Source organism: Pocillopora verrucosa, chromosome 9 (assembly GCF_036669915.1).
Source record: "Pocillopora verrucosa isolate sample1 chromosome 9, ASM3666991v2, whole genome shotgun sequence".
In the NCBI taxonomy this organism is placed as follows: Eukaryota; Metazoa; Cnidaria; class Anthozoa; order Scleractinia; family Pocilloporidae; genus Pocillopora; species Pocillopora verrucosa.
Window position 1 is genome coordinate 4,946,025 of NC_089320.1, and position 26,049 is coordinate 4,972,073.

General features: G+C 41.5%; 1 protein-coding gene across 1 annotated transcript in view; it reads right to left on the minus strand.

The window, feature by feature from the left end:
• Positions 1 to 26,049, minus strand: part of LOC131787495 (uncharacterized) — a 122,944-nt gene that overhangs the window by 77,716 nt on the left and 19,179 nt on the right. The window contains exons 18-41 of the mRNA XM_066171922.1: positions 25,139 to 25,690; positions 24,378 to 24,626; positions 23,321 to 23,629; positions 22,313 to 22,635; positions 21,570 to 21,801; positions 20,623 to 20,871; positions 19,968 to 20,285; positions 17,898 to 18,455; positions 16,609 to 17,157; positions 14,830 to 15,390; positions 14,063 to 14,617; positions 12,828 to 13,349; positions 11,815 to 12,372; positions 10,736 to 11,287; positions 10,034 to 10,362; positions 9,395 to 9,623; positions 8,157 to 8,708; positions 6,994 to 7,560; positions 5,633 to 6,184; positions 4,387 to 4,941; positions 3,108 to 3,659; positions 2,464 to 3,012; positions 1,063 to 1,623; positions 70 to 633 (exon numbers count right to left, since the gene is read on the minus strand). Coding sequence (XP_066028019.1) covers positions 70 to 633; positions 1,063 to 1,623; positions 2,464 to 3,012; positions 3,108 to 3,659; positions 4,387 to 4,941; positions 5,633 to 6,184; positions 6,994 to 7,560; positions 8,157 to 8,708; positions 9,395 to 9,623; positions 10,034 to 10,362; positions 10,736 to 11,287; positions 11,815 to 12,372; positions 12,828 to 13,349; positions 14,063 to 14,617; positions 14,830 to 15,390; positions 16,609 to 17,157; positions 17,898 to 18,455; positions 19,968 to 20,285; positions 20,623 to 20,871; positions 21,570 to 21,801; positions 22,313 to 22,635; positions 23,321 to 23,629; positions 24,378 to 24,626; positions 25,139 to 25,690 — 11,097 coding nt within the window. The remainder of the gene's footprint in view (positions 1 to 69; positions 634 to 1,062; positions 1,624 to 2,463; positions 3,013 to 3,107; positions 3,660 to 4,386; positions 4,942 to 5,632; positions 6,185 to 6,993; positions 7,561 to 8,156; positions 8,709 to 9,394; positions 9,624 to 10,033; positions 10,363 to 10,735; positions 11,288 to 11,814; positions 12,373 to 12,827; positions 13,350 to 14,062; positions 14,618 to 14,829; positions 15,391 to 16,608; positions 17,158 to 17,897; positions 18,456 to 19,967; positions 20,286 to 20,622; positions 20,872 to 21,569; positions 21,802 to 22,312; positions 22,636 to 23,320; positions 23,630 to 24,377; positions 24,627 to 25,138; positions 25,691 to 26,049) is intronic.

Below are 26,049 nucleotides of genomic sequence, written 5' to 3' on the forward strand. Positions count from 1 at the left end.
ACAGGGTCTCTGCGGTGCGATCTAATAAGACCGACGTTTCTTCTAATGATGGAAACTTTCTACACTTACTTTCTCGGATCTTGTCGATAATTTTCTTCCCAAGATTCTCGGGCTTTGATTCCTCTGGAACTTCAATGATATTTCCCTTCAGCGGGGTAGTGTTTTCTAGTTCCTCGCGGTCTACAGCAACTCCTATTCCTACTGGTATCACCTTTATACCGCCACCTTCCAGTAAGAACGCAAATTTCAACACATCTTCTTCGGTGCTACCCGACTTGTTGTCCACCAGGAGCACAAGGAATTTCTTCGCGTCTGCACGGGAGCCCGGTCCCTCCAATGCACTCTTTGCGTATTCAAGGGTCTTGTCCAAATCAGGTGTACCACCCACGGGAGAGAGGTTCTCTAGTATCCTCAACAAGCCTTTCTCGTCTCCAAAATTGTCTTGAAAGTTCACAAAAGATCTTATTTGAGATCCATATGACACAATGGTATAATGAATATTTTCAGCGCCATGTGTGGCGACAATGGACGACAGAGTGTCTTTCATTAACTGGAATATTTCCTTTGCCTGTGACGAAGAGGCGCTAACTGCGAAGACTATGTCGATCTTCTCTACGTTGATAGGGTCTGGAACTGTCAGGAAAAAAAAACACTCTGAGAAATAACTAAAAATATGAAATAACTAAAACATTTGTAAGAATATTCAAGGAAGAAAGACTACATCCCCACTAAAGTACATTCAAGAGTTCCGTGTGTTAACATGTAGGAAGAAAAATCATAGTCAATGAAGACGGATAAGATCTTATCAAAGGTTGATGTGCTCGTGCTATTGTTTTTTTCACGTATCCACGAAAAATCATTACTCCACGTCCACTCTTCTTTTATTTCGACCATTAGCCTTCGACCACTAGCCTTCGACCGCTAGCCCATCATAAACTTATCCCAACAAGGGCCACACTTCAAAGAGTCAGCTTTTGCAACAACCTCTATCAGCTTAAAGTTATCAACTAACTAATGTAATTAACAGAAACTTCAAATAATCATTTAGAAATAACCACGTACGTTGTGCTATTTTCCCTATGATCTCTTCAGCAGTCTCTCCCGGATCCTTGTCAGTTGTTGCGTTCAGGGAGTTGCCATCAGTGGGAGTGAGCTCTTCTAACTCTTTACGATCAGCCTCGCTTCCAAGTGCAACAGTTATAATAGACACGTGATTGTCAATTAAGTCCTTAGCAACACCCTTAGCAACCACCGTATCACCAGATGACTTCTCGTCTGTTATGATGACCAAGATTTTCCGCGCTTCCGGCCTAACGGCCTCATCCTCAGTGAAAATCATTTTAGCTGTCTGTAATGCCTTGTCTAGTGCTGAGCCCCCAGGGACGTTTCTAGCCGAGCTTATCTCCTCTACAAGTTTGTCAGGATCCGTATATCCGTCAGAAAATCGTAGAATGACAGAGGGTTCATTACCGTACAACACAACTGCGAAGTGGATTTGATTTGTGCTATAATTCTGCATAATGTCAGTCAAAATGGCCTTCATGTAAGGGAATGTTTGAGAGGATTTGGAAGATTGCGAGCTTATTACAAACATCAAGTCGATCTTTGGAAGACGTATTCTCTCTGATACGGAAAGAAACAACAAAGTTAGATTAAAAAAAAACACAATGATGCATTGTTGCTATAAAATAAAAAATAAACAAAACCTAACAAAATCATTACCGCGACGATAACTTAAACACTGGAAAGCGCTTTGATTGTTAATTCGCAGGCGCAAATTTCAGCTACGTTGTATTTGTTACTTAGTAACAATCGGGGATCCTAGCAGTATACAGGATGCGTGTCACATAAGAAAGTTCGTGATGGCTTGTCTACCGCAGAGTCTCTGACGCTCAATGGTAGAACATCAGACGCGGAATTCGATCGCTGAGCCTCGATTCTTCAATGGAGACTGAGAAACTCATTATTTGTCCCACGTTCATGACAGGATGAAAATATATTTCTCTAGTCCCGGATTAGTTATGCTTCACTTTGCTCTCGGTCCACTCTCTCAACCAATCAAATTCAAAATTGAAACCATCTGCGACTTGATTACATGTTTTTTTTTCCTCAGGCGATCTGCTCGTTTTTGCTTTAAATTACTATTGGCTCCTTTCCTTTTCCTCTAACTGATCGTTGTAATTATGTGGTTTTGGTTTTCCAAACTCAATTGTTAAAGCGCGCAGATTGGTGCATCCGTTTAGGGTCAAAGATTCCGCTTACTTTGTAAACAGCTGTATCAACGATAAGCAAACATGACATTCAGAACCCGATACCTACGAGCCACTTAAAATTAATCACGTAAAAGCCCAACATGAAGGAATTCACAAACTCTTCCTAGGAATTCAACAAGTTCCTCACTTGTAGGTAATCACTGAGTTTACACCATCTCGCTTTTTTTTTTATGAAAAGATAACCACTCACTTCTTAGTATAATCACTACAATCTTATTTGCAATATCCTTGGTGTTATCATCTTTATCTGCTGTGATAATGTTGTCCTTGTATGGTGTAGTGGTTTCAAGTTGTTTGCGATCAACTTCACTTCCTATTCCAACCGCTACAACTTCGATCCCTTCTTCTTCAAGTTGTCTCGCTCCCGCTGTAATAACCCACGGTTTACTATCTGATTTGTCATCAGTAATAATCACAAGCACTTTCTTGGCATTTGGTCGAGATCCCGCAAATACGATCTGCGCCATTTTCAATGCTGCATTCAAGTCTGGGGTTCCTGTGTTCCGCGGTAAGTTATCAATGCGTCGCTTCAATTCGTCTATGTCGGTGATTTCCTCGTCAAAGCGTAGCCGCACAGACGCACTGTCTCCATACACGATTATCGCTGGCCGGATGCTTTCAACACCAAGCTGATCAAAGATGGACTTCATCACTCCTTTCATTACACTGAAGGTTCGCCGATAGTCTCTTGCCGTCGCACTGATGGCGAACACTACGTCAACATCTTGAATTTGTTTTGCTGGAGAAAACAACAAAAAATAGCATTACGGCCATTATTTTCTCAATCAAGAATAGCTCGTGAAACCAAAAAATATAAAAAACTTCCACGCTTACCCTCTCTAATTTTTTTCATGATTTTTTCCCTGACTTCTCCGCCTTCGTCAGTTTTGGAGCTGTTGATGATGTTTTCACCAGATCCTGTTCCCGTTATCAGCTCGGAACGATCCACTTCCTTGCCAATGGTGACTGCAAGGACGCGAATTCCTTTATTATCAACAGCTTGTGTTGCAAGCCTCAACTGCCTTGAAGAGCTGCCTGACTTGACATCTGTGATTATAACCAGGACTTTCTGAGCGCTTGGTCGAGCGGGAGACAGAAGCTCTACACCAAGAAGTAGAGCCTTGGCCAGGTCAGGGGTACCCCTGGGTCTAGAAAGACTTTCAACCTTTTGTAATACACCTGAGTTTACGCTGTCAGGTAAGGCGAGCTCTATGCGTGGCGAGCTTCCACCTGAGATGATGCCATAACGAAGTCTGTAGGTGGAATACTTATTGATGAAAGACTTGACGATGTCCTTAATTTGTTGCAACGTGGCTGAGGCGTCAGTCGAACCAGCAGATATAATAAAACCCAAGTCGACTTCAGGAACCGTTGGTTCGAGGATAACTAAAAACAAAACAAAAGTAAATTCATCTGTTAGATTAAGTCAAATTAAACAACTGGACGGCAAATGGGAAAGTCTAAACTCCAGCCAGATGGCCCATCCATCAGGAGCTTATCCCGGTTTCTATAACATGAAGTGACTAAGAGTATCAATGGTGGGATGTCAGTCCATCGCAATGTTTTCCTCCGGGATTTCATTAGGCTTCCCTGACAAATCGCCATTTATACTCCTAGGTGGAGAGAGGCACTTTGAGGATAAAGTGTTTTGCCTCAAGAACACAACCCAATGACCCGGCTAAATCACGACCCAGAGTCCAGCGCATTGACCATTTAGCCACCGTGTTCCCCGGGAAAACCAAAGTGTTCAACTTTAACCATGAAATATCGATAACAAAATGGGGAAGAGGCGAAACATTTTGTGCCTTTCAGCGCGACTAGTACATTTACCTTCCAAGTAAGTGGCCAAAAGATGTTTTTTTTTAAGGGAGAAGTGCAGAAGTATGGGAAGAATTAAACTTAAAATTTTCACTTCCATAGGGGACCGAGACAGAATTACTCCTTATAATATCAATACAATATCCAGCAGACAAGTGTTGAAAATAACGAAAAATGTCGATTAGAGGATTGTTAGTTGATCCAATATCACAAGAATTGTCAATGTTGTACATAACCCTCTTCACTGATTGGCTGTGTATCACAATGCCCCCTTAAACTACTGATGGAGGCTTACTTTTCTTCATTTTATCAATGATCTCCTTTGCCACTTCATCGGGATTTCCTGTCTTCGGTGCTGTTACTGTTGTGTTCTTCAGAGGAGTAATGGCCTCTAACTCCTTTTTGTCCACTTCTTCGCCCACTCCAACAGGTACAACGCCACTTTCTGGAATGATCGGTTTAGATGCGTCAACGATAGCAATCCTGTCATTCTTTGACTTGTTATCCATGAACACTATCAGGAATTTCTTAGCATCTGGTCTAGCTACCGCCTCATCGAACAGCTTCTTCGCCTCAATCAACGCCTTCTCTAAATCTAGCGAACCAGAACTGGGCACGATAAATTCCTCAATGATCTCCTTTAACTCTTCAGAAGAGTGTTTGTTCGCAAAACGGACCAAAACCTGCGGCCGCTCATCAAACTTCATAACACTGTAGTGCAGGTTTGTTGTTCCGTAAGTGTCTATTATGAACTTGATGGATTCCTGCATAAGTCTGATCGTCACTGATGCATCTCGGGACGTGGCGCCAAGAGCAAAGCCTACATCGATCTTTGTCACCTTCAATGGGTCTGAAACAAAGACAAAGCCGACTTTAACTCGAGGTGTGTTAGCGGCTGAACTTTCACCAACTTACCTCAAAAAAATTTTTGGAAAGGATATCAGACTATTACCTTTGTAATTTGGGTTAATGTATTATATCTCAATAAAAGGTTCTTGTTTATAACTAGGTGTGATGTGTGAAGATTACAACGAAAAAATTGAAAGCTGTAGAGGATAATCCATTGAAAATGCCAGTGAAATTAAAATCTTTTTGACTAAAATTTATATTTCTGTATACAGCTGTTTTGGGAACAGTTGTCGGAAAAATAGCGTTAAAGTGCACTCGAAACCCAAACAGTATTGTGGGTAGTTTTTCACGTCATAGTTTCATGAACACAGGATTTCAGGGAAATCTGAGAAAAATTCACTGAGAGAACAGGATATAGCGGGTTTGATGAATTTATTTATTAATTAAACTTATTAAAAGGAACGGATCATCAGATACCTCTATTACCTTTCGAGATTATCGCGTGCACTTTTGTCCTTTTTCCCGACAACTTTTCTCGAAAGAGCTGTATCACTTAATTATGTTTCTCTTCATAGAAACATTCACATTCTGATGATTTGCATTCTTTACGGTACACTAAAGAAGCCTTCATTCAAAGACAACTGTTTTTAACTCTCTCTGACACTTTCAACAGGGGATAACTCTCATTATACCTGTTTTATCCACGATTTCCTTGCCAACTTCATCAGGTTTGCCACGGCTGGTGGTGTTGATCACGTTACCAGGAGTTTTCGAGATATTTTTCAGGTTAACGAGGTCAGTTTCGCTTCCCACAGCAACTGTGATAATATTAACTCCACTCTCTTTGAGCTCCACCGCTGTCTTCATGGCAGAGACTTCGTCCCCACTGGATCGCTTGTCCACCATCACCACGAGAACTTTTTGCGCGTCATAACGAACGTCATCGCCTCCAAAGAGAACTTTAGCCGCCTCTAATGCCTTGTCGATGGCAGGCCCACCATTTGGCGCAGGTATTGAATCGATGAACGCTTTCAGATTCTCCGCAGAGTTAATTTTGTTGCCAAAGCGTAACTTAATAGCAGCCTCCGAGTCAAAAGTAATGACCCCATAGTGGATCAAGTCAGTGCCATACATATCAGCTATGCTTTTGATGATTTCCTTCATATGCTGCAAAACGTTCTTAGCGTCACGTGACGCAGCACCAATGGCGAATGCGAGGTCAAGTTTTCCTATACTTGTTGGTTCTGAAAAGAACAAATGTTGGACCACTGTCAGTATCTAAGCAACTGCACATCAGAAGGGGGGGGGGGTGGGAGTGGGTGCGCTGTCGCTCAGATACTGAAGTTGATCCCAAATGTTAAAACCAAAAGTAATAATCGATTCTCACGGGTAATTTGCAAAACAAACATGTCAGTAACAAATTCATTTAAATTGATTACCGAATATGGTTCAGATTGCACTGGCTATACTTTATTTCACTGCGTCATTGGTCAAAAAAACAATAACAATCGAAATATGTGGAACTAAAGTAAACCAGTTTGAAATGTACGCTTATGCTTTCCACCAAATCCAGAGACAGCCGGTTTCAGATTTGTTAATGACGTTTTCCTTACTCAAAAATTACGATGAATCTTCATTAAACACCACCCTCGAGTATCTTCCACAGCACTTGACAAGTTTGAAAGAAAGTGTCGATAAAATTCTTTTCCTTTTACCCAGAAATTCCTGGAGGCAGGGCAATGCACTGTGTTTGCTTCGAGAAGCATTTCAATTGGGTGACATAAACCAAAGCCAAAATAGTCACAGCAACCAATGAGAACAAAGCAAAGTATCACCAATGGGGTAACAAAGAAGAAGTATGAACACTGTCTGAAGCGCGGGAAAACGCGAGTGACTAGGACGCAGTTGGTTCTGTTTTGAGTCTGATTGGTTGAGAAAGTGGCGCAAGTATTTCTGGACCAATCACCAAGCGAAGGTTAAACCAAAGCAATCCCAGCTTATTTTCGACCCTCAATTGAAAATTGCTCTTTTACAAATCGTAGCGCTCACATACCTGTCAAGATCTTGATTATTATTGCTCGGGCCAATCTCCAAGACTCCTCCTCTTTCTCTGCCTCTATAACATCCCCCTTGTTATAAGTGATGCTTCTTAACTCACTGCGATCTGTTTCACTTCCGATTCCCACTGGGATCACGCGGACTTTGTTCTCCTCCATTAGTTGTGCACTCGACTTGATCAACGCTGGGCTGGAAGTCGACTTCTTATCAGTCAAAACAACAAGCACCCGTTTGGCATCAAGGCGAGCATTTGGTCCTTGGAAAATTTTCAAAGCTTCTTGCAGTGCTTTGTCAACTTGGGGATCACTTGCTTGTTTTGGTAAGTTTTTAATGTATTTCCGGAGGTCCAGAATGTCCTTGAAAGATGAGTCTCCAAGTTGCAGCGTTGTTCCTGCAGTGGCTCCATATACGAGGATTCCGTATTGAATGTTCCCACCACCATACCTAAAGTCATTCATGACTTTTCTGATTGTGGTCTTCATGAGGGTGAATGTAGCATCAGCATCTCCGGAGTTTGCACTAAGAGCAAACACAAGGTCCAGTTTGGGAAACGAGGGTGAAACTTTTGAACAAAGAGACATAAAATACATTCGTTACTCACTTCATTAAGTCGTTACGGAGTACTTGCGTCAAAAACATGCCGTTCTTGATCACCGGTCAATTCCCAATTAACTTAGCCCTTTTATCCCTAAAGGTAAGTGGCTTCTTATTCTCCTTACAGTATCAGCCTTAAATGAAATATGAAGGTCACGTCAATTTAAAAAGCTATTGATTATCAAACAAATTCTCCTTGTCGTTACGAAAGAAGATAACAAGAGCACAGTGCGGAGAACATGAATTCTAACGTTGGAGTATAACGGGTTAAGGCAAGAAGGCAGCATTCAAAATTTTGCAGACCAAATTAAAAAATAAGTATAATTTTTGTGAACAACATTCAATTTTCGGTGAATTATTAATTTTAGATTAAATTTCGGTTGGTTTCAAAAACCTCAGAACCTCGCTGAGTTTCTATAATAAATGGCAACTTACTACTGTCAGCACAAACCCTTTCTCCACACAATATGAGCTCAGTTATCAAATTTAAAAGTGAAACTCTCGAAGAATTTTCCGAAGAGACAATTTACAAATCTGTAAATATAACAATTTGTGACGACCCACCTCTGAAGACCATAGACATAATTTTCATCTTTAGATCATCAGGCTCTGCGCTTCTTTTCTCCTCAATTATGTTTTCTCTTGAAGTAAATATCTCAAACTCCTTCGGGTCAACTTCTTTACCGATTGCTACGGCGACAATTTTTATTCCCTTATCTTGTAGTGGTCTTGTTGCCTCGCGCACCTCGGACGGCAATTTTCCTGACTGTAGATCTGTAATCACAACTAACACCTTTCTCGCACGGGGTCGAACGTTGGCCGGCGAGAACAACTTTTCAGCTTCTATAAGTGCCTCATCCACAGCAGCGCCGCTTCTTTTTTTGGGAGTAGCACTGAGGAACTGTAGAAGATTGTTGATGTCAGTAAAATCGTTGAACCGAATCTTGATAGTTGCAGTGTCCCCAAAGACAACCACCCCGTAATTGATTTTTCCCACGCCGTATTCGCGGATGATCGCTGAAATTGTGTCTTTCATTAGCTTGAATGTTTCGTCGGCAAACAATGAGCCAGCAGCAATGGCGAACCCAAGTTCAAGTTCAGGAATTGGAGATTTACCTGTAAAAAGGTAGAACATATAAAATGTGTAAGCAGGCCCACGAATAGTGAAGATATACAACGCTGCGATCAGCTTTTAAACGAAGCAACCATCTTGGTCATAAAATACATATTCATATGATCATAACAATATAAAGAATCTCAGCAGTTAACCCTTTAACGCCTCAGAGTGATGATCATCTAACTTCTCCCAACATCGTCACACCCGAATCAAATATTAAGGTGATAAGATTAAAGGCAATGATCACCAAACTAAAAAGCTCTTGATTGTGAAACAAATTCTCCTTATCAGAACCTTATAGGAAATGTATAGAGAACAGTAGAGAGAATAAGCAAACTGATGTTCGGGTGTAAAGAGTAAAATAGCTGACAAATTGGCCGACCGAATCCAATCAGAGAGCGCAGCTCCGGAGTTAAACACCCACAGGGAATGGCGGGGGGACCACTTAATACAGGTTTACTGCTCAATACAGATTCAAGAGAGTAGGTGTACTATGAAAAACGATAAAAAAAACGCCATTTTATGCCGTAATTGAGATAAACACGGATAAAATTTTACTTGATAGATTATTTTTAGTATAATTTGAGTGGTCCGCTCGACTGTACGTCATCAAATTTTAAAAAGTAGCCGTCCGATCCTGAAAGTTAAAGGTTAAGAAAAAAAACACAATCCTACTCAGACTTACCCTTGGCAATTTTATCGATGATCTCCTTGCCCACGTTAGTAGGATTTTTTTCATTGTCGGTTTTGATGACTTGTCCATCAGTTGATACTGCCTTCTCCTTTGCAGGGTTCACTTCTGTCCCGACAGACACTGCGATCACGCGAACTCCAGCTGTTTCTAGAGGCACAACCGCTGCTCTAATATCTCGAGGGCTCTTACCAGATGACTTGTCGGAGATGACAACTAACACCTACAAGAAACATGTCATCTTACTGTGAGGGCTCCCAGTTCGGGTTTAGTACTATATCATGGTATGACTTATGCAGCCGATCAACATATCTGGGAGTCAGTCTGGTGTCATTTTGCAGAAAGAAAAAACTATTGCCTGATTGAAGGAGAGGGACGAAGGTTAAGTCACCTGACCCGTTTACGAAAAAACCAAGATGCGCCTCTCTGGCGAGTTCCAGAAATAAAAAAATTAAGAAAGAATTCCAATCAGGAGCTAAATTTAGCGCAGCAAGGGAGTGCGATGAAATTAGATAGCAAAAAGTTAAACTTTCAACCTGAAAGGCAAATCTAAAAAAATCGATCTCTTGAATTGTCTGTTATCAACTTATTTCAAGTGAAGAGCTTCGTTAGCTTCACTTGGAACTACTTTACCTTAGCTGCATTGTATCGTATGAACGGACTGTTAAACTGATCTTCTGCTGCTTCCAAAGCCTTCTCAAGTGAAGGGCTCCCTGACATCCGAGGCATACTGCCAACAGCTTCTACTAATTCGGCATCTGAAGCAAAAATGTCTCCAAAACGGACTTGTGGTGAGGCATAATCACCGTACACAATGACACTGAATTCCAGTCTCTCCGTTCCATAGTTCTCAATAATCGACTTGATGATATCTTTGATAAATGAATATGTTTCTTCAGCTTCGAGTCCAGTGGCGGAGATTGCAAAAACCAAGTTGGTTTCTGGTATCCGAAGGGTTCCATCTAATAAGCAAAAAAAGAAAGAAAGAACAAAAACGTTACGATAAAAATCGCCCAACAATAGTATCACATTGTACAATAGACAAGTTTTAAATTGAGTGTCAAAATTAATTTCGAAATTACATTATTATTCTCTGACTTGGTTGTTTTATTGGTCAACTTCTCAACCAATCAGATAGGAAGCTAGCACTTATAGCCACTTGGTCACACGCGTCTTCCCGCACTTCTGGCAATGAGCTTGTTCTTTCTTAGAATCCTATTACCTCCTTGTTATATTTCTTTTGTTCTGTTTAGCCGCTGTGATCAATTTGGTTTCAGTTACTAGTTGACGATCAGTCGAAAAACTCTTCAACAGAGACGTTCAAAGTGTACTTACTTATCACTCTTTCCATGATCTCTTCACTTAATTCATCCGGATCTTTGTCTTTCTCAGATTCAATTATGTTGCCCTTATTGGTCACAATCACAAATTCCACTGGACTGACTTCATCACCAACAGCCACGGGAATAATCTTCACGACCATCTGTTCAAGACGCATAACGGTGCCTGACACGAGATCTTCGTCGAGCCCAGAGCTCTTGTCTGTCAGGACCACCAGGACCCTGTCCGCATCCTGCCGATCTCCAGCATCGGCGAACATATCAGCAGCTTTCTCCAGAGCCTTGTCGAGGGCCGATCCACCCGAAGGTTCCTCGATTGTTTCCAACACTTCCCGAACCTGATCAGCATAAGTAGCGTTTCTGAGATGGACGATAACTGAAGCGTCATCATCGTACACAATAAGACCATAACGGATATTACTAGAGTCGTATTTCTGGAGCAGGGAGTCGATGGCATCTGTCATTAACTGGAACGTTTCACTTGTATATGTGCCAGTCGCTGAGATGGCAAACACCAAATCTAACTTGGGGACATTCAGTGGACGATCTAAAGGATGAGTCGACAATCAAATTCATGTTTTAATATTGTTTTAAATTTAGCTAACTTAAAAGGATAATTAAAAGGAGACTTTAATGTAATGTGTTCGACTAGTGTGATAGTCACAGAGACAAACAGACTGACATATAGAGAGACAGACGGACAGACAGACAGACAGACAGACAGACAGACAGACAGAGACGAACGTATGGACAAACAGACTGACAGGCAGATAATCAAATTATATTCTTTTTGAAAGGACACGCTGTGGATCATCGTGAATATTAGTGAAGCAATAACTTAAAGTTAGTGATGGCAAATCGAGTGACAAAATTATAAGAGTTAAAAAAACACGCTTCGAAAGCGACGTAACACTCATTTTGAAAGTGAGCTCTTCGTTGGCAAAAAAACAAATGAGGAGACAGACGAAATTGCAGTGACATTTAAACGTCCACTGTGTAGACAGTTGGGCCAAAAGCTGCAACATCTGTACCCTGCCACACTATTCAGTCACCACAAACGTCTATGCCACTTACCTGTTAAAACCAACACCATGATATCTTTGGAAAGCATGCTTGGAGGCTCAGAAGTTGGCACAAGCAGAATATCCCTGTTATCGGAAGCCATTGTTTCTAATTCCTCCTTGTTTGTGCTGTCTCCTATGCCTACAGTAATAACACGAATGTTCTTCGTCTCCAAAGCTCTCGCCTTCAACATAATGTCACTCAACTGGAGTCCTGATTCGTTGTCCAACATGACGATAAGGACCTTTCTGGCGTTCGGACGGTCCTCGCCATCTTTGAAAGATTCAAAAGACCTTTCCAACGCCTCATCTAACGCCGGGGCTCCACTGCTTGGTACCAATGAACCTATGGCACCTTTCAGCCTTGTGGGGTCCAAAGCACCATCGCTGAACTTCACAACTAGCCTGGCCACGGATCCAAATAACACCACACTGTAGCGAACTTTGCCTGCACCATAGGTGTCCACCACATCAATGATAGATTTTTTCATGAGGTTGAAAGTCTTCTGAGAAAGTGCCGCTGTAGCACTAACAGCAAAACAAAGATCCATCTCTGGTGGTTCCACCACAACTGAAACAAAGAACACAAAGAGGCTCTTAGAGTAATTTTCAACTGAGTGTTGAAAGTACTCCGATATTGCACTGGTTTGTATTTGTTTTGCCTGCTGATTGGTCTTAAAATATCGCACCACCCTCTAATCCAATCAGATACTGACCTAAAACCAAGCGTAACTTGGTCAGTTGCGTTTTCCCGCTCATGGACCAGTTTTCTTGCCCGTTTAACCCCTCATTGGCTCCTTGTGATATTTCACTTTGCTTTTATAGGCTGTTGTGATTTCTTTGGCTCTTGGTTTACGACACTACGAAAAGCGCTCTTATGGAAAGTCTTATAAACCTCTTAATCTACGCAGCAGGGCTATGCATATCTGGCACATATCACGTATCACGTGTTCCCGAAGAGGACGTTTTTATTAATTTTGTTTGGTATGAAAAGATGCATTCGATTCATTTATCAAACGCACTTACCATCAAATACCTTCTCCATAACCTTTCTAGCAAGATCTACTGGGTTGACAGTTTTTGAAACTTCAAATTCAGTTTTAGGATTGTTGACTAAAGCAAATATTAGAACAGGGATCCCATTCTTCTCCATGGACTGAACTGCCCCTTGAATAGCCGAAGGATCCAGATCCGAAACACCATCTGTCAAAAGGACAACAACCTTTTTGACCGATGGACGTAGACTTGAATCTTTGATGATTTGCAAAGCCTCGTCCAAGGCCCGTTTGGTTCCAGGGCGACTTGAAACTCTTCGGGAATTTTCAATGAAGTCTTTAATGCTTGATCGTGTGGGAAAACTAGTTTTGAAGTTGAATTCCTCACTAGGCCGGCTTCCGTACACGATAAGGCTGTAATGGAGGCGATGTATTCCGTAAGTGTCTGTTACGATTTTAACAGCATCCTTCATGCGCTGAAACGCGTCTTCAGGGTTCCCTGTTGTAGCTGTTAGAGCGAACACTACGTCGACTTCAGGTGCTCTTGTACGTACTGAAAAAGTTACAAAAAATGTGTACAAGGCGAAAATCTTACAAGAAACATATTGTTATGAGCATGATCAGGGGTAAAGTAAATTCATAAGCTTAAGCCGATTTCCGAGGTATCAAGCGAATAAGAACCTTTCTACACCCCCTGGACGGGATGCTAGTTAATCGAAGGTTACCCCTTGCGTTTTGTCCAGTTCTCCCACCATATCCCTTGGTAAAGGGAAGCGCTATGAAAGTGGCACCAGCCAGGAGTCGACCCAGAGTCCAGCGCGCTAAATGACAGGCCACCGCATCTCTCCACTAGAGAGGATTCAAACCCCAACGGTCATGGGTTCGTTACTCTCGAGGAATCAGACATTTATCTACTAAGACTTGCTTCGTTGGCGATTGAAGAGTTAACCTTTTTTGCCCCCCTAAGATCTAAACATCGATCATCCATTCTGTCCGCCATACGTTTCTTAGAACTTTAGTTTTGGGAATTTGGTCTTTGAGGTGAAACTGTGGGGCTTGACATTATTTCTTTCTTCTCGTTACCTCTCTGCCCGAAAATGTATCGATATTGTAAGGGAGAAATTCTTAATGGTCACTCCAGGGAGCGAATGCGGTTTACTGATTCTCGAGTCCTCTGATACAAGATGGAATTTTCTAACAGTTAACACCTTCATCCCTTTTGCTTTAAAACAGAGACATCAATAAAAAGACGCAAGTAAAAAGTACCTTTTAAAATCTTTTCCATTACTTTCCTTCCGAGATCGTCGGAGTCAACAACTTTGGAAATTACGATGACATCGCTCACATCAGGTGTAATCTCTTGGAGTTCGTTTTCATCAACCTCGCTGCCTAGTCCTACGGAAATGACTGTCACACCTAAATCTTGAAGTTTATTCGCCTCAGAAATGACATCATTAAGATTGGAAGATGTCTTTTTGTCTGAGATCACGACCAAGATTTGGTGTGCATCTTTGCGCGCATTTGGCGATGTAAACATTTTTCCTGCGCGCTTGAGGGCTTCATCTAAGGCAGGACCTCCTTTTAAAATGGGGAGTTTTGTGACCAAGGCTTTTAACTCATCGCTTGTGGAGTAAGAGGCCAAGTCTATATATGACGAAGCTCCGCTTCCGAATAGGATCACGCCATACTGCATGTTACCCGTTCCGTACTTGTTGACAATAGAAGTAATCGCCTTTTTCGTCGTTTGGAACACCTCATCAGCTTTAGACGATACTGCAGTTATGGCGAACACAACATCGATTTTAGGTACCTCTGGCAAACCTATGATGGATCAATAAATAAGCATGTAAATATTCAAATTTACTAATAAGCAGATCAAAGGATCTAGGGTGGCGCAATGAAGAGAGGGCTCGCCTCCTATTGCCATATTTATACCAGTAGTTCCCTGCGAAAATAAATCGAAAGATTTATTATCGGTGGGTATATTATCCAAAATCTTATATTACCCAATATAAAATATGTATTATCCAAACCTGGCCGCAAAACTTTCTCCATCAATTCCTTGGTCAAAGGTGTCTTGCCTGCATCAATGGGAACAGTGATAACGTTGTTGCTATTGCCTGTAATATTAACCAGTTCATTTGTATCCACATCTGACCCAATCCCCACGGATATAACTTTCACTTTCTGCTCTTTCAGTGGTGCAAAGGTTGACTCAATCTCTTCCTTGGATGAATCCCCCTTTACGTCAGTCATCAAAACGAGTACCTTAGAAGCATTGGCGCGCACACCCGATCCCTTGAAAGCTTCAGAAGCCGCCTTAAGGGCAACATGAGGTGATGTCGGTGGAGTGATCTCCGGCATAAATGTGACGAATCTTCGTAAGTCGTCGGGATCCACCTGCTCTTTGGTGAAGCTGAACTTAGTGGATGCTTCAGAACCGTAAATAATAAAGGAGAAATGGATGTCCTTTGTACCGTATTGTTGTATGATAGAATTTATCACCTCCTTCATCAGTGGATAAGAAACGTTCGACTGGAAAGAGGTTGCGCTTAAAGCAAACGCAAGATCAACTGGTGGTGGTCTCAGCGATTCTAAACGGATCAAAATAGTAATTGGTTAAAAGAAATAATTTCATAACCACTGGAAATATAGCAGCAGCAGCCCAAACACGATAAACTCTTTGATTCTAAGGGTGACTAGCATCTGTTTTATCACCACCGACCCCGACCAACCCCGAAACAAAATTCAGGTCACGAAAATAAAGGAAAGGATCACCAATTAATGTTAAGCAAATTATCCTCGGCAGCACATTAGGAAATGTATAGAGAATAGTATGGAGAATATGCATTCTGATGTTAGGGTGTAAAGGTTTAAAAGAGCAGCAAAATTTCCGTAGGACTAAGTAGAATAAGCGAAACCAACGCAAGATAACCCCACCATCAGTTAAAAACAAAGAGAAAAGTCGAAGGAAACATACTGTGGAAGGAAAACTTTGAACCGGATGCAAACGCGGCAAAACATACAACGGCTTGAGAGCGAAAACTCAAACCACTTTGCTTGCAGGGGAAATGGGGAAACCTGTTACAAGTGCACGAAAATGTTTAGCAGCCAGCTGAAAATGCAAGACAACATAAGAAAGCCATAAGCGATGGAAAACGCAAACAGGCTTTATGCAGAGATAATAGAGTCCAGCTCCAAGAGAGTGAAACCGACCAAAGCTGCAAGCAGGAACGTGCAACCAGCAAGATTTCAGTACATGACAGTAGCGGGAAAAGCTAAGGGGTAAACTGGCTGAAAAAAGGATGGAAAGGTACGGGAAAAAAAGTTTGTACGGGAGCACAAACGCAAAAACCATAAATCATGGTCTTCGGTAGAATAAACCAAATTATTCAACCATTAAGGTTGAAGAAGGGTAAAGTACTCGAGCCAACCGCCCCCCACTCACCCCAGCCGCAGCTTATGCCGGTTTCTTTACCATGAAGCGACTAGGAGTATCACTATTCCCCCCAGGATGCGATGTTGGTCCCTCACAATGCCCCCCCCCCCCCCCCCAGCATTAATCAGGCTTCCTTGACAATTTCCCAGTACCCATTTATACCCCTCGGTGTAGAGAGGTACTGTGAAAGTAAAGAATTTTGCCAAAAAACACATCATATCGATCCGGTCAAGTCTCAAACCCAGAAGTTTCGACCCGGAGTCTAGTGAACTGGACATAAGATCACGGCTCTCACGTATACATAGCCCAACCCACAAAACTATCAAGAGTGCAAGGCAATTAATACAAATTTAAACATAATTCTTCGTCATACCAAGAACTCTAGCGATAATCAGCTCCATCAAACGGTTAGGTTGTTCATCTTCATCAATAAGCACCACATTATCCTCGTTGCTTGTAAGGACGCCCAGTTCATTACTGTCAACTTGATCTCCTACACCAACAGGAATAACAACGATTCCAGACTCCTCCAAATAAACTGCTCCTTCTCTTATCTCGTCTTCATCCTCACCAGACCTCCCGTCCGTCAAAATGACGAGGACATGCGTAGCACCCTTGCGAACGCCACTGTCTTTGAATGTCTCCTTAGCAGATTCGATGACCTCTATGAAAGACAACCCTCCCGTGGCGGAGGGCAAAGCGTCAACGGAGGCCTCCAATTCTTCGATGGTGGAATACTTTTCGCTGAATCGTACAAAGATAGTGGATGTGTTCGAGAACACAATGAAGCTGTATCTAAAGCTCCCTGTACCGTACTTGTCAGCAACGGTTTTCAGTGTATCTTTCATGAGCTTGAAAATTTTCTCTCTGGATAATCCTGTAGCACTGAGAGCGAAGGCGATATCAACTGGCGGGAACTTGCCTTAAAAAAGAAATAAAATAATACGTCAGTATTCGTCATTTAGAGCAATTTTCAAGTGTCGAAAGATATTCGGGATTGCTTTGGTTTTGCTCTAGTTCGTTATGTGATTGGTCCAGAAAACTCATGACAATGTCTCAACTAATCAGATTCAACCAATCGCGACTTGATCAATGGAGTTTTCCCGCGCTTCCGCTTCATTGGCTCCTGGTGATATTTTCCTTGTTATATGGGCTAGTTTGATACCTTTGGTTTTGGCTGTACGACACTCTATCGAAAAGCGCTCTATTTCTCTTCAGTCCGATTGGTCTCGAAACGTCACGTGCCCTAATAAGATCCTAGAATAACAAAGAGACCTCATCCAAATGAAAGACCCTTTTTATATTTTATCCTATTTACCTTTTCTCACTTTTTTCGATTTCAAGGCGCTATTTCGTATTCATGCAACAGCATATTTTACCACCATTAATCCGTTTTACAAATTGGCCAGAGTAGATTTTCCGGATTTGCATAGCGGTTTTCAATTCAGTTTTCTACATTGGTTTTGCTGGGAAACTCCTACTTGGCTCCCAACTAAATGGATAAAAATCGTTGCCGGGTCGCTTAAAAATGAGTTCATACTTGCTCTTTAAGTTGTATACTTTTGAGCTGGTTGGTTGTTTAATGTATGTGTAGTATCGTATTTTCAGGTATATGACACTCAGTCGAAAAGCACATGCATAATCGTTTACGTTTCAACTTACATCTGGTAACATGTTCCATAAGCTGTTTTCCCAGTGTTCGTGGTTTTTCAGATCTAGGCACTTCAATGACAAGACCATCTGGATTGGTCAACTCCAATTGGGATGAATCGTCCTCAAAACCCACAGCTACTGGAATGACCTTTACTTCTCTCTCGTCAAGAGGTGCGGCAGCTTCACTGATTTCAGGCGCACTGCTTCCAAACGCTTTGTCTGTCATTATCACTACCACTTTGCATGCATCAGGTCTTGCATTCTCAGAGTCGAACACCTCTACGGCCTTCTTTAGAGCTCCAATGATATTGGATCTTCCAGGTTGCATGCGAAGGAGCTGAACAAATTCTATCAGATTATTTGGAGTTCTGGTGCTACTATCGAAGTCGAGTTCGGTCTTTGCATTGGCGCCAAACACGATGAGGGCATAACGCAACTTTTCTGTTCCATATTTGCCGATTATCCAGGCTATTGTTTCCTTCATTAACCTGAATGTCTGTCCGTTTTCTAAGGAGTCGGCACTCAGTACAAAGGCAACGTCAATTTCCGTTGAAACCGGTGGGGGATCTACGTGTGAGAAAATAAAGTTTTGCAGTTCTTGTCGGTCTGAATCAGAAAGTTACGGTCTTGTAAAAATTTCGAGGAAGGATTCATAAGAAAGGTTTCCAACGACACTAAGAAAAATTTTTAGTTTCCAAAGTATTTCGGTACCGCGGTGGATTTGGTTTATCAAACTCTGTCACCAGTCTCGCAGTTTCTAAAAAATGGTAATGTTCCATCGTTGTAGGTAGATCGAGATCATTTGGTTTTATAAACTGAGTTGCTAATGTTAATTGGAAACCGTAAAAAGCTTCTAGAGCTGAACTTTCGAGCATTAGACCTTCGTGCTCCAAATATCAGCTTTCAAAACTCTTTACTGAAGCAAATTTACATCATAAACACAGTTGATAAAACCAAATTCTTTCAACCATTCTGATTTGTACCACTTTTCCTATGCCTTTGAAAACTCTTTACGGTGGTAAATTAACATCATCAACACATTTGATAAAACCAAATTCTCTCAACCATTCACATTCAAAGCTAAATCCCACCGCAAAATGGTTACTCACACTTTTCCTATGCCTTTGAAAACTCTTTACGGTGGTAAATTAACATCATCAACACATTTGATAAAACCAAATTCTCTCAACCATTCACATTCAAAGCTAAATCCCACCGCAAAATGGTTACTCACACTTTTCCTATGCCTTTGAAAACTCTTTACGGTGGTAAATTAACATCATCAACACATTTGATAAAACCAAATTCCCTCAACCATTCACATTCAAAGCTGAATCCCACCGCAAAATGGTTACTCACACTTTTCCTATGCCTTTGAAAACTCTTTACGGTGGTAAATTAACATCATCAACACATTTGATAAAACCAAATTCTCTCAACCATTCACATTCAAAGCTAAATCCCACCGCAAAATGGTTACTCACACTTTTCCTATGCCTTTGAAAACTCTTTACGGTGGTAAATTAACATCATCAACACATTTGATAAAACCAAATTCCCTCAACCATTCACATTCAAAGCTGAATCCCACCGCAAAATGGTTACTCACACTTTTCCTATGCCTTTGAAAACTCTTTACGGTGGTAAATTAACATCATCAACACATTTGATAAAACCAAATTCTCTCAACCATTCACATTCAAAGCTAAATCCCACCGCAAAATGGTTACTCACACTTTTCCCATGCCTTTGAAAACTTACTCGTATGAATTCTCATTGGCACTTGATATTCTACTTGCTTCTTATTAGCTGTTGTGGTACCTTTGAATTTAGTCATCTGATACGTTAAGTTTTTTGTGTTCTTAGTGAAAAGTTCAACAATAAAAAACTTATCAACCCGTCGTCCTTGCTATCTAGGAGGCGCGGGTTTGAATCCCCTCGAACCCTGAATTTTTTCATGCTTCTTTCTTACAATTCCCAACATTGCAGCTCACCCTCGAGAAACATTGTATTACTTGATTTTCAACCGCAGGTCAACTGAAATTTTTATTTCATTAAAAATTATAATAAAAAACTAACCTGTGAGGATGAGCCTTAGGATTTCTGCGGAAAGCTTGTCAGGATTTTCATCAGTTGGTGAATCTATAATATTCCCTGTATGTGGTGTAATGTAAGCTAACTCCTTCGCATCAGCTTCCACTCCAATGGATACAGCGATGATCTCCACTTCTTCGTTTTCTAGAACAGTAGCAGAAGACCTTAGCGCACTTTCTTCAGCACCCGAACTCTTGTCTGTGAACACGACAAGAACCTTTTTGGCATCCTTCCGTGCGCCTACTCCGTCAAACATCTTTTTGGTGTCGTTCAGAGCTTTGACGAGTGCGAGTGGAGGAACGCCTGCAAAGGATATTTCAATAAAAAAGAAGTCACACTCATTTTTTAGGAGGGTAAGAATTACATATCAAGTCTATTTTGCAACCTTAGATTTGACCCGACGAAATAAACGATTTTAGTATATAATAAAACAGTGGATGGTGTTGAAGGCTTATTAATGTAATATCCACCACTAGCCACCTTCACTTCGGTGAATAGTTTTATATATTCTGTACAGTTTACTGTACAGTATATATTCTGTACTGTAGATGTACTGTAGAGTTTACCATAGTGTCCCCTAGATTGCTAATCAGAGCGCGCGTAGGGTCTAAGTTATTTTATCAAACTTTAAGAATATTACCTTTCGGTTTGGGCAGATTATCAATATACTGTTTCACTTCAGCTTCAGGCACCATCTTGTTGGAAAATTCCAATAGCCTTTCGGCTGATCTTCCATAGAGGATAATACCGTAGTGGATTTTAGAAGTTCCATACTTGTCCACCAAGGATTTGACGGCATCCTTCATGAGTTTAAAAGTCTCGTCTGAAGTTGAAGATACTGGACACATGGCAAACACAAGATCGATGTCTTGTATAGGCACCGACACAGCTAAATAAATAAAGACAAAATATCAGGCTCATGCAGAAATGGAAGCGCAGCGGAAACATCATTATTCGTGTGTAAGAAAGCCAAAAGCAAACAAAGAAATAAATTTCAGAGCTAGTAGACTTAATATCTTCCACTCACATACCCAGGGTCCCGCTGGTAAGACTAGAAACATGCAGGCTTCGACGGGATTCTAACCTGTGCATTCCAGATTTCAGTTGGGTGCCACTACCGACTGAGTTCCGAACCCACATATCAGAAGTGAGGTAATTATATCACAGCGCTCAAACATCTGCGCATATACTATTGTTGCAATAACTAGGTGGCACGCTTTCAAGCTGTCTGAACCAAGTTGTCTCACACAAGTTATTACAAACAACCACAAAAGCCAACAAGTCATGTTATTTTAAAAGCGTAGAACGTTTTTGGTAAAGCTCAAACTAAAAAGGTAAATCAACAGGATAACCATACTTCGATAAGCTTTGTGTTAAAAAAAGTTTCGAGTTTTCCTTTTCCCTGTTTCTCTTTCCTTGTATAGATTTCTATGAACGTTTCAATTTTTTTTCGTTTATTTTGCAAGACGGCGGTTGTCTATAATGTTTTCCTCTGAAAATTCGCGTGCCGCCACCCTGAATTGATGCCCTTGCGCCCTTGTGAGAAGTCTTATCTCATGCATCATCAAATAAGTGTCATTTTCTTACGTTCAAAAGCTTTTTCCATGATTCTGTTCCCTAAAGAGGCTGGATTAGCATTGGAGGGTCCTGTAATTACATCTCCCTTCCTCTGAGTAATTTCCTCCAGTTGTTTGGAGTCCGGCACACTTCCAATACCAACAGCAATAACGTGAATGCCTTTATCTTCTAATGGTTTGGCTGCTGTCCTGAGCTGTTCATCTGTGGACCTGGAACGACCATCAGTGATCACCACAACAACCTAAAAAAAAGGAGAGGGAGTCAATCACGCTTTCAGTAGTGCTCTTGTGTCACGCTTGAGGTCACGCCAAGTCTGAAGGAGCTTCAAAGCGGCTTCATTGCGCTACGCGACTTTCTTTCAAAACTCGAGTGAACTTCTCAATCATTTTGCTGCAAACCTTTTCACTAACTTGTCATTGAAATTTCTTTGGTTTTGGTTTAAAAACATTCGCACAAAAAGCGAACTTCCGAGGAAAAAATTCTTACAATGAAGATTTATGAGAGCTGCAAGCTTCCTAATCCTTTACACCCTAACATCAGTATCCATATTCCCCATACCCTTCTTCACAAATTTCCTTTAGTGCTGACAGGGGGAATTTGCTCAACAATCAAGAGCTTCTTGAGTTGGTGAGCATTTCCTTTATTCTCGTTACCTTAATTCAGCGGTAATATTGCAAGGAGAAATTAGATGCTGGTCACTTTTAGGGGTCAAAGTAAGATCACAGTGAGGCATACGAAACACTCGTTGTTACCTTCATAGCATTTGGCCGGACATTCGCCCCTTCAAAAATGTTCTTGGCCGCACTCAGAGCTCGCTCAAAAGCAGGAAGTCCTTGACTTGCGGGCAAACTTTGCACGAGTTGCAAAAGATCCTCAGCAGATGGGTCCTTTCTGTTGAATCTTTCCATAACAGTAGCATCTGTACCGAATGACAGCATAGCATATCGAATGCTTCCCACCCCATAAACATTAAGCACATACTTCAGGGTGTCTTTCATCGTGCGCAAAGTTTGCGCTACGTTACTTGCGGTGGCGCTCACAGCCAAAATCATGTCCACGTCCGGTAGAATACGTACTGAAATGCAAAAAAATTCTGATTAATGCTGTTTTTTTTTCTGTTTGTTTGTTTGTTTGTTTCACAGAGATACACGGTGGCCTAAAGACTACACCTCTAGAGGTCTGGGTACGAGACCTGGCCCGGTGAATGTGCATCAAAATCTCCACCCTAAAGTATAGATTGGTACTGGTGTGTTGGACAAACATCCCAGCTAGGGGAGAGTGGTGATATTCATAGTCCCTTCATGCTAAGGAAACCGGATAAGCCCTGTCTGGGTAGGCCTCTGGGCTCGAGAACAAACTCTTTTTCACAAGCTTCACTGCTGAGCTTAAGAGAATTCATTGGTGCGCTCGGCTATGTATTAGGTTCATATGCACCGAGTGTTTTGATAGTGTTAGGAAATCTTACTACCACACAAATGAAGTCGCTGCCACCCATAACCGCTGACCGTCAAAATTAAACATCACAATTATTTAAATTTTTAGAGAGTGCTAAGTGGCCTTCAAACAGTGTTCGAGGGCAAAATTGTGAAAAAGGCTCATTCACAAAAAAATTCCACTCTGTTTTAATCGAAATACTGAGTGAATTCCCAAAAAAGTAGCCCATATTCTCACTTGCACAAACGAGAAAAAAAATTTGATCGAATTCTCATCTAACATCCACGTGACTGTTTGGGTCAAAACCCAAACATGCCTTGGCATACCTTTAAAGATCTTCCACATTATTGCTTCTCCAAGTTCATCTGGTTTAAATACTTTTGGAGCTTCAATCAGACTATTTTTATCTGATGTAATCAACGTCAACTCTCTCTTGTCAGCCTCCTTTCCGATAGCAACAGGAATAACATCAATAAACCGCAGATACAAAGTATTCGAAATCTCGCCCAGTTTTGTTTCGTCGACACCAGACCTCTTATCCATTATCACGACCAGAATTTTCCGAGCAGTTGGTCGAGCTCCAGGTCCTTCGAATAACTTCACTGATTCTTCTAAAGCTTTCTGAAGGTCAGGTCCTAAGTAGAGATACGAAAAATATAACTTTAAAATGCGTGAATGCAAAATAAGAGACAAACCACCGAAGGGAAAAAAAACAGTAGAAGTGTTTCGTTGATTGAAATCGTCTGGAATTTTTTAGTACCACGCTATCATCACGAAGAACGTTATTTAAAATAGAAATACAGTTTGTTTATCTCAAATCTTACTCAAGTCTGCTAAACTTATCTGAAAGGAATTCTTGTAATTTTGAAGTGTTGTGACAATTTTTTTTCCCGTTGATGTAAAGGATATTGAAGACTGAAATCTTGATCCACTTTATTTCTTTGATATATTAATGATACCCCAGAGAGGTCAAAAGCTTAACATACCGGGGAGTTTGAAAAAAGCGGAGGATTCAGCTACAATTGGCGGGGATGGGAGGTTCAAAATTAATCGTGATCGAGACCTCAAAGGGCTTAAAATAGCAGGAGTTCGAGATCCACGGGGGTTCAAAGCACCGAGAGTTCGAGATCTCAGGGGGTTCAAATACCGGAAGGTCGAGATCCTAAGGGGTTCAAAATACCGGGAGTGCAAGATCCTAGGGGTCAAAAATACTGAGAGATCGAGATCCCAGGGAGTTTAATATACCGGAATTTGAGATACCAGGGGGTTCAAAATACCGAAAGTTCGAGACACTAGTGGCTCAAGACACTGGAGCATTCAAGATGTCTAGGATTCACCACATCAATGAATCTTCATAACAGAGTGTCATTTTTAACATGTCACCTGTTGAACTTCTTGGTACAGAATCCAAAAGTCGTATCATTTCTTCTCGAGTGAACGCGTCTCGCCTGAAGTCCCTAACACGGCTAGGTACATTGCCAAACACCAACAGACCATGATGAATCTTGTCTGTTCCATATTTATTCACAATATACTTTGTTGTTTCTTTGATGCGACTGAATGTCTCATCTGCATCTGTTGCGGTAGCGCTAATGGCGAAAGCGAGGTCAACCTCTGAGACTGAAGGTCCATCTAAAAGAGACAATTCATAAATTTTTCCTTCAGAGAGGCCAATAAAAGCACTTCAGTTAATACCTCTCTCTAGGTACAGTAAAATCCCTATTAAGTTGCGGGCTGTGGGGAGGGGGGTGGGGGCCAAACCCATACCGGCCACTGCACAAAATGTACCAAAATGCTTCTGGTGTAGTTCGTTCACTCAGTATTCATCGTACCTATTATCGAATTCCAACAAAGTTTGGTGTGGGAAGACTTAAGCCTTCCCCCTTTCAAAACACTCATAAACACTCACACATACACCGCTTCGCCGTTAACCAGTGTAATTCCTTCAATAACACTACTGATAATCTTTTCAGTCGATAAAACTCAGAAAACTCTCCGTTACTGACCGACAAGGAGATGCTTTGTCACCAGTTTTAGCCACTTTTTTCATTTTGTGGGGAAGGGGGTGACGGGGAGAGAAGGGGGTAGCGGGCAGAGAAGGGGTTGGCGGGGAGAGAAGGGGGATAATTAATTCCTTTTTCTACCTCGAATCTTGTCCATAATCTTCTCTCCTACCACCTCAGGATCCGTTTCTTTTCCAGTCTCAATAACATTTGTCTTGTCAGGTGTCGTGTTAACGAGCTCATCAGGGTCTCCTTCTTCACCGACCACAACAGGTATAACCAAAACATCCGTATCCACAAGAGGCTTGGCTGCTGTTTTAACGTCATCCACAGTAGACCCAGAACTACTATCTGCCATGATCACAAGAACTTTACGAGTAAGGGGTCTCCTTTCATCATCATCAAACATTTCTGATGCTTTCCTCAGCGCGGCTGCCAAGTCTGGTGTTCCCGTGCCAATATCGAGGTTTTCTACAACTGTCTTGAGTTGCTGTGGTGACGGAGGTGTCTGCCCAAATTTAATTTCTATCGATGCAGTTTCACTGTACACAATGACACTGTAGTGTATTTTCTGGGTGCCATAGGTGACGATGATGTAGTTTATCACATCCTTCATTAGCTGAAATGTTTCGTTATAAAGTGTACTGGCTGCACTCAACGCGAAACCAAGATCAATCTCAGGGATAGCTTGAACTAAACAATGGAAATATCGACATGAACCATAGTTTGACTTGATAATTATGATCTGAATGTATGCTTTGAAATGAAGTCCTCAGATGGATATAGCCAGAGATATTAAGAGGGGGAGGGAGAGGGTTTATGGTTCCGTCATTGTCAAACTTCTAAGGCACACCCGAGACATGAAAAGCAAGTGAGTCAATGTAGTTTCTAGACAACTGTTTCGAGCGTAATTCAGGAAGGTAATAGTCTATGTCACCTAAGTCACAGCCTTTGTGTAAAATGCAACGCAACGCTCTCTCCTCCTAACTCCGTTTCTACTGCAAGGGGGGGGGGGAGGAAATGAAATAAATCGAAAGCTTTCTTATTTTTAT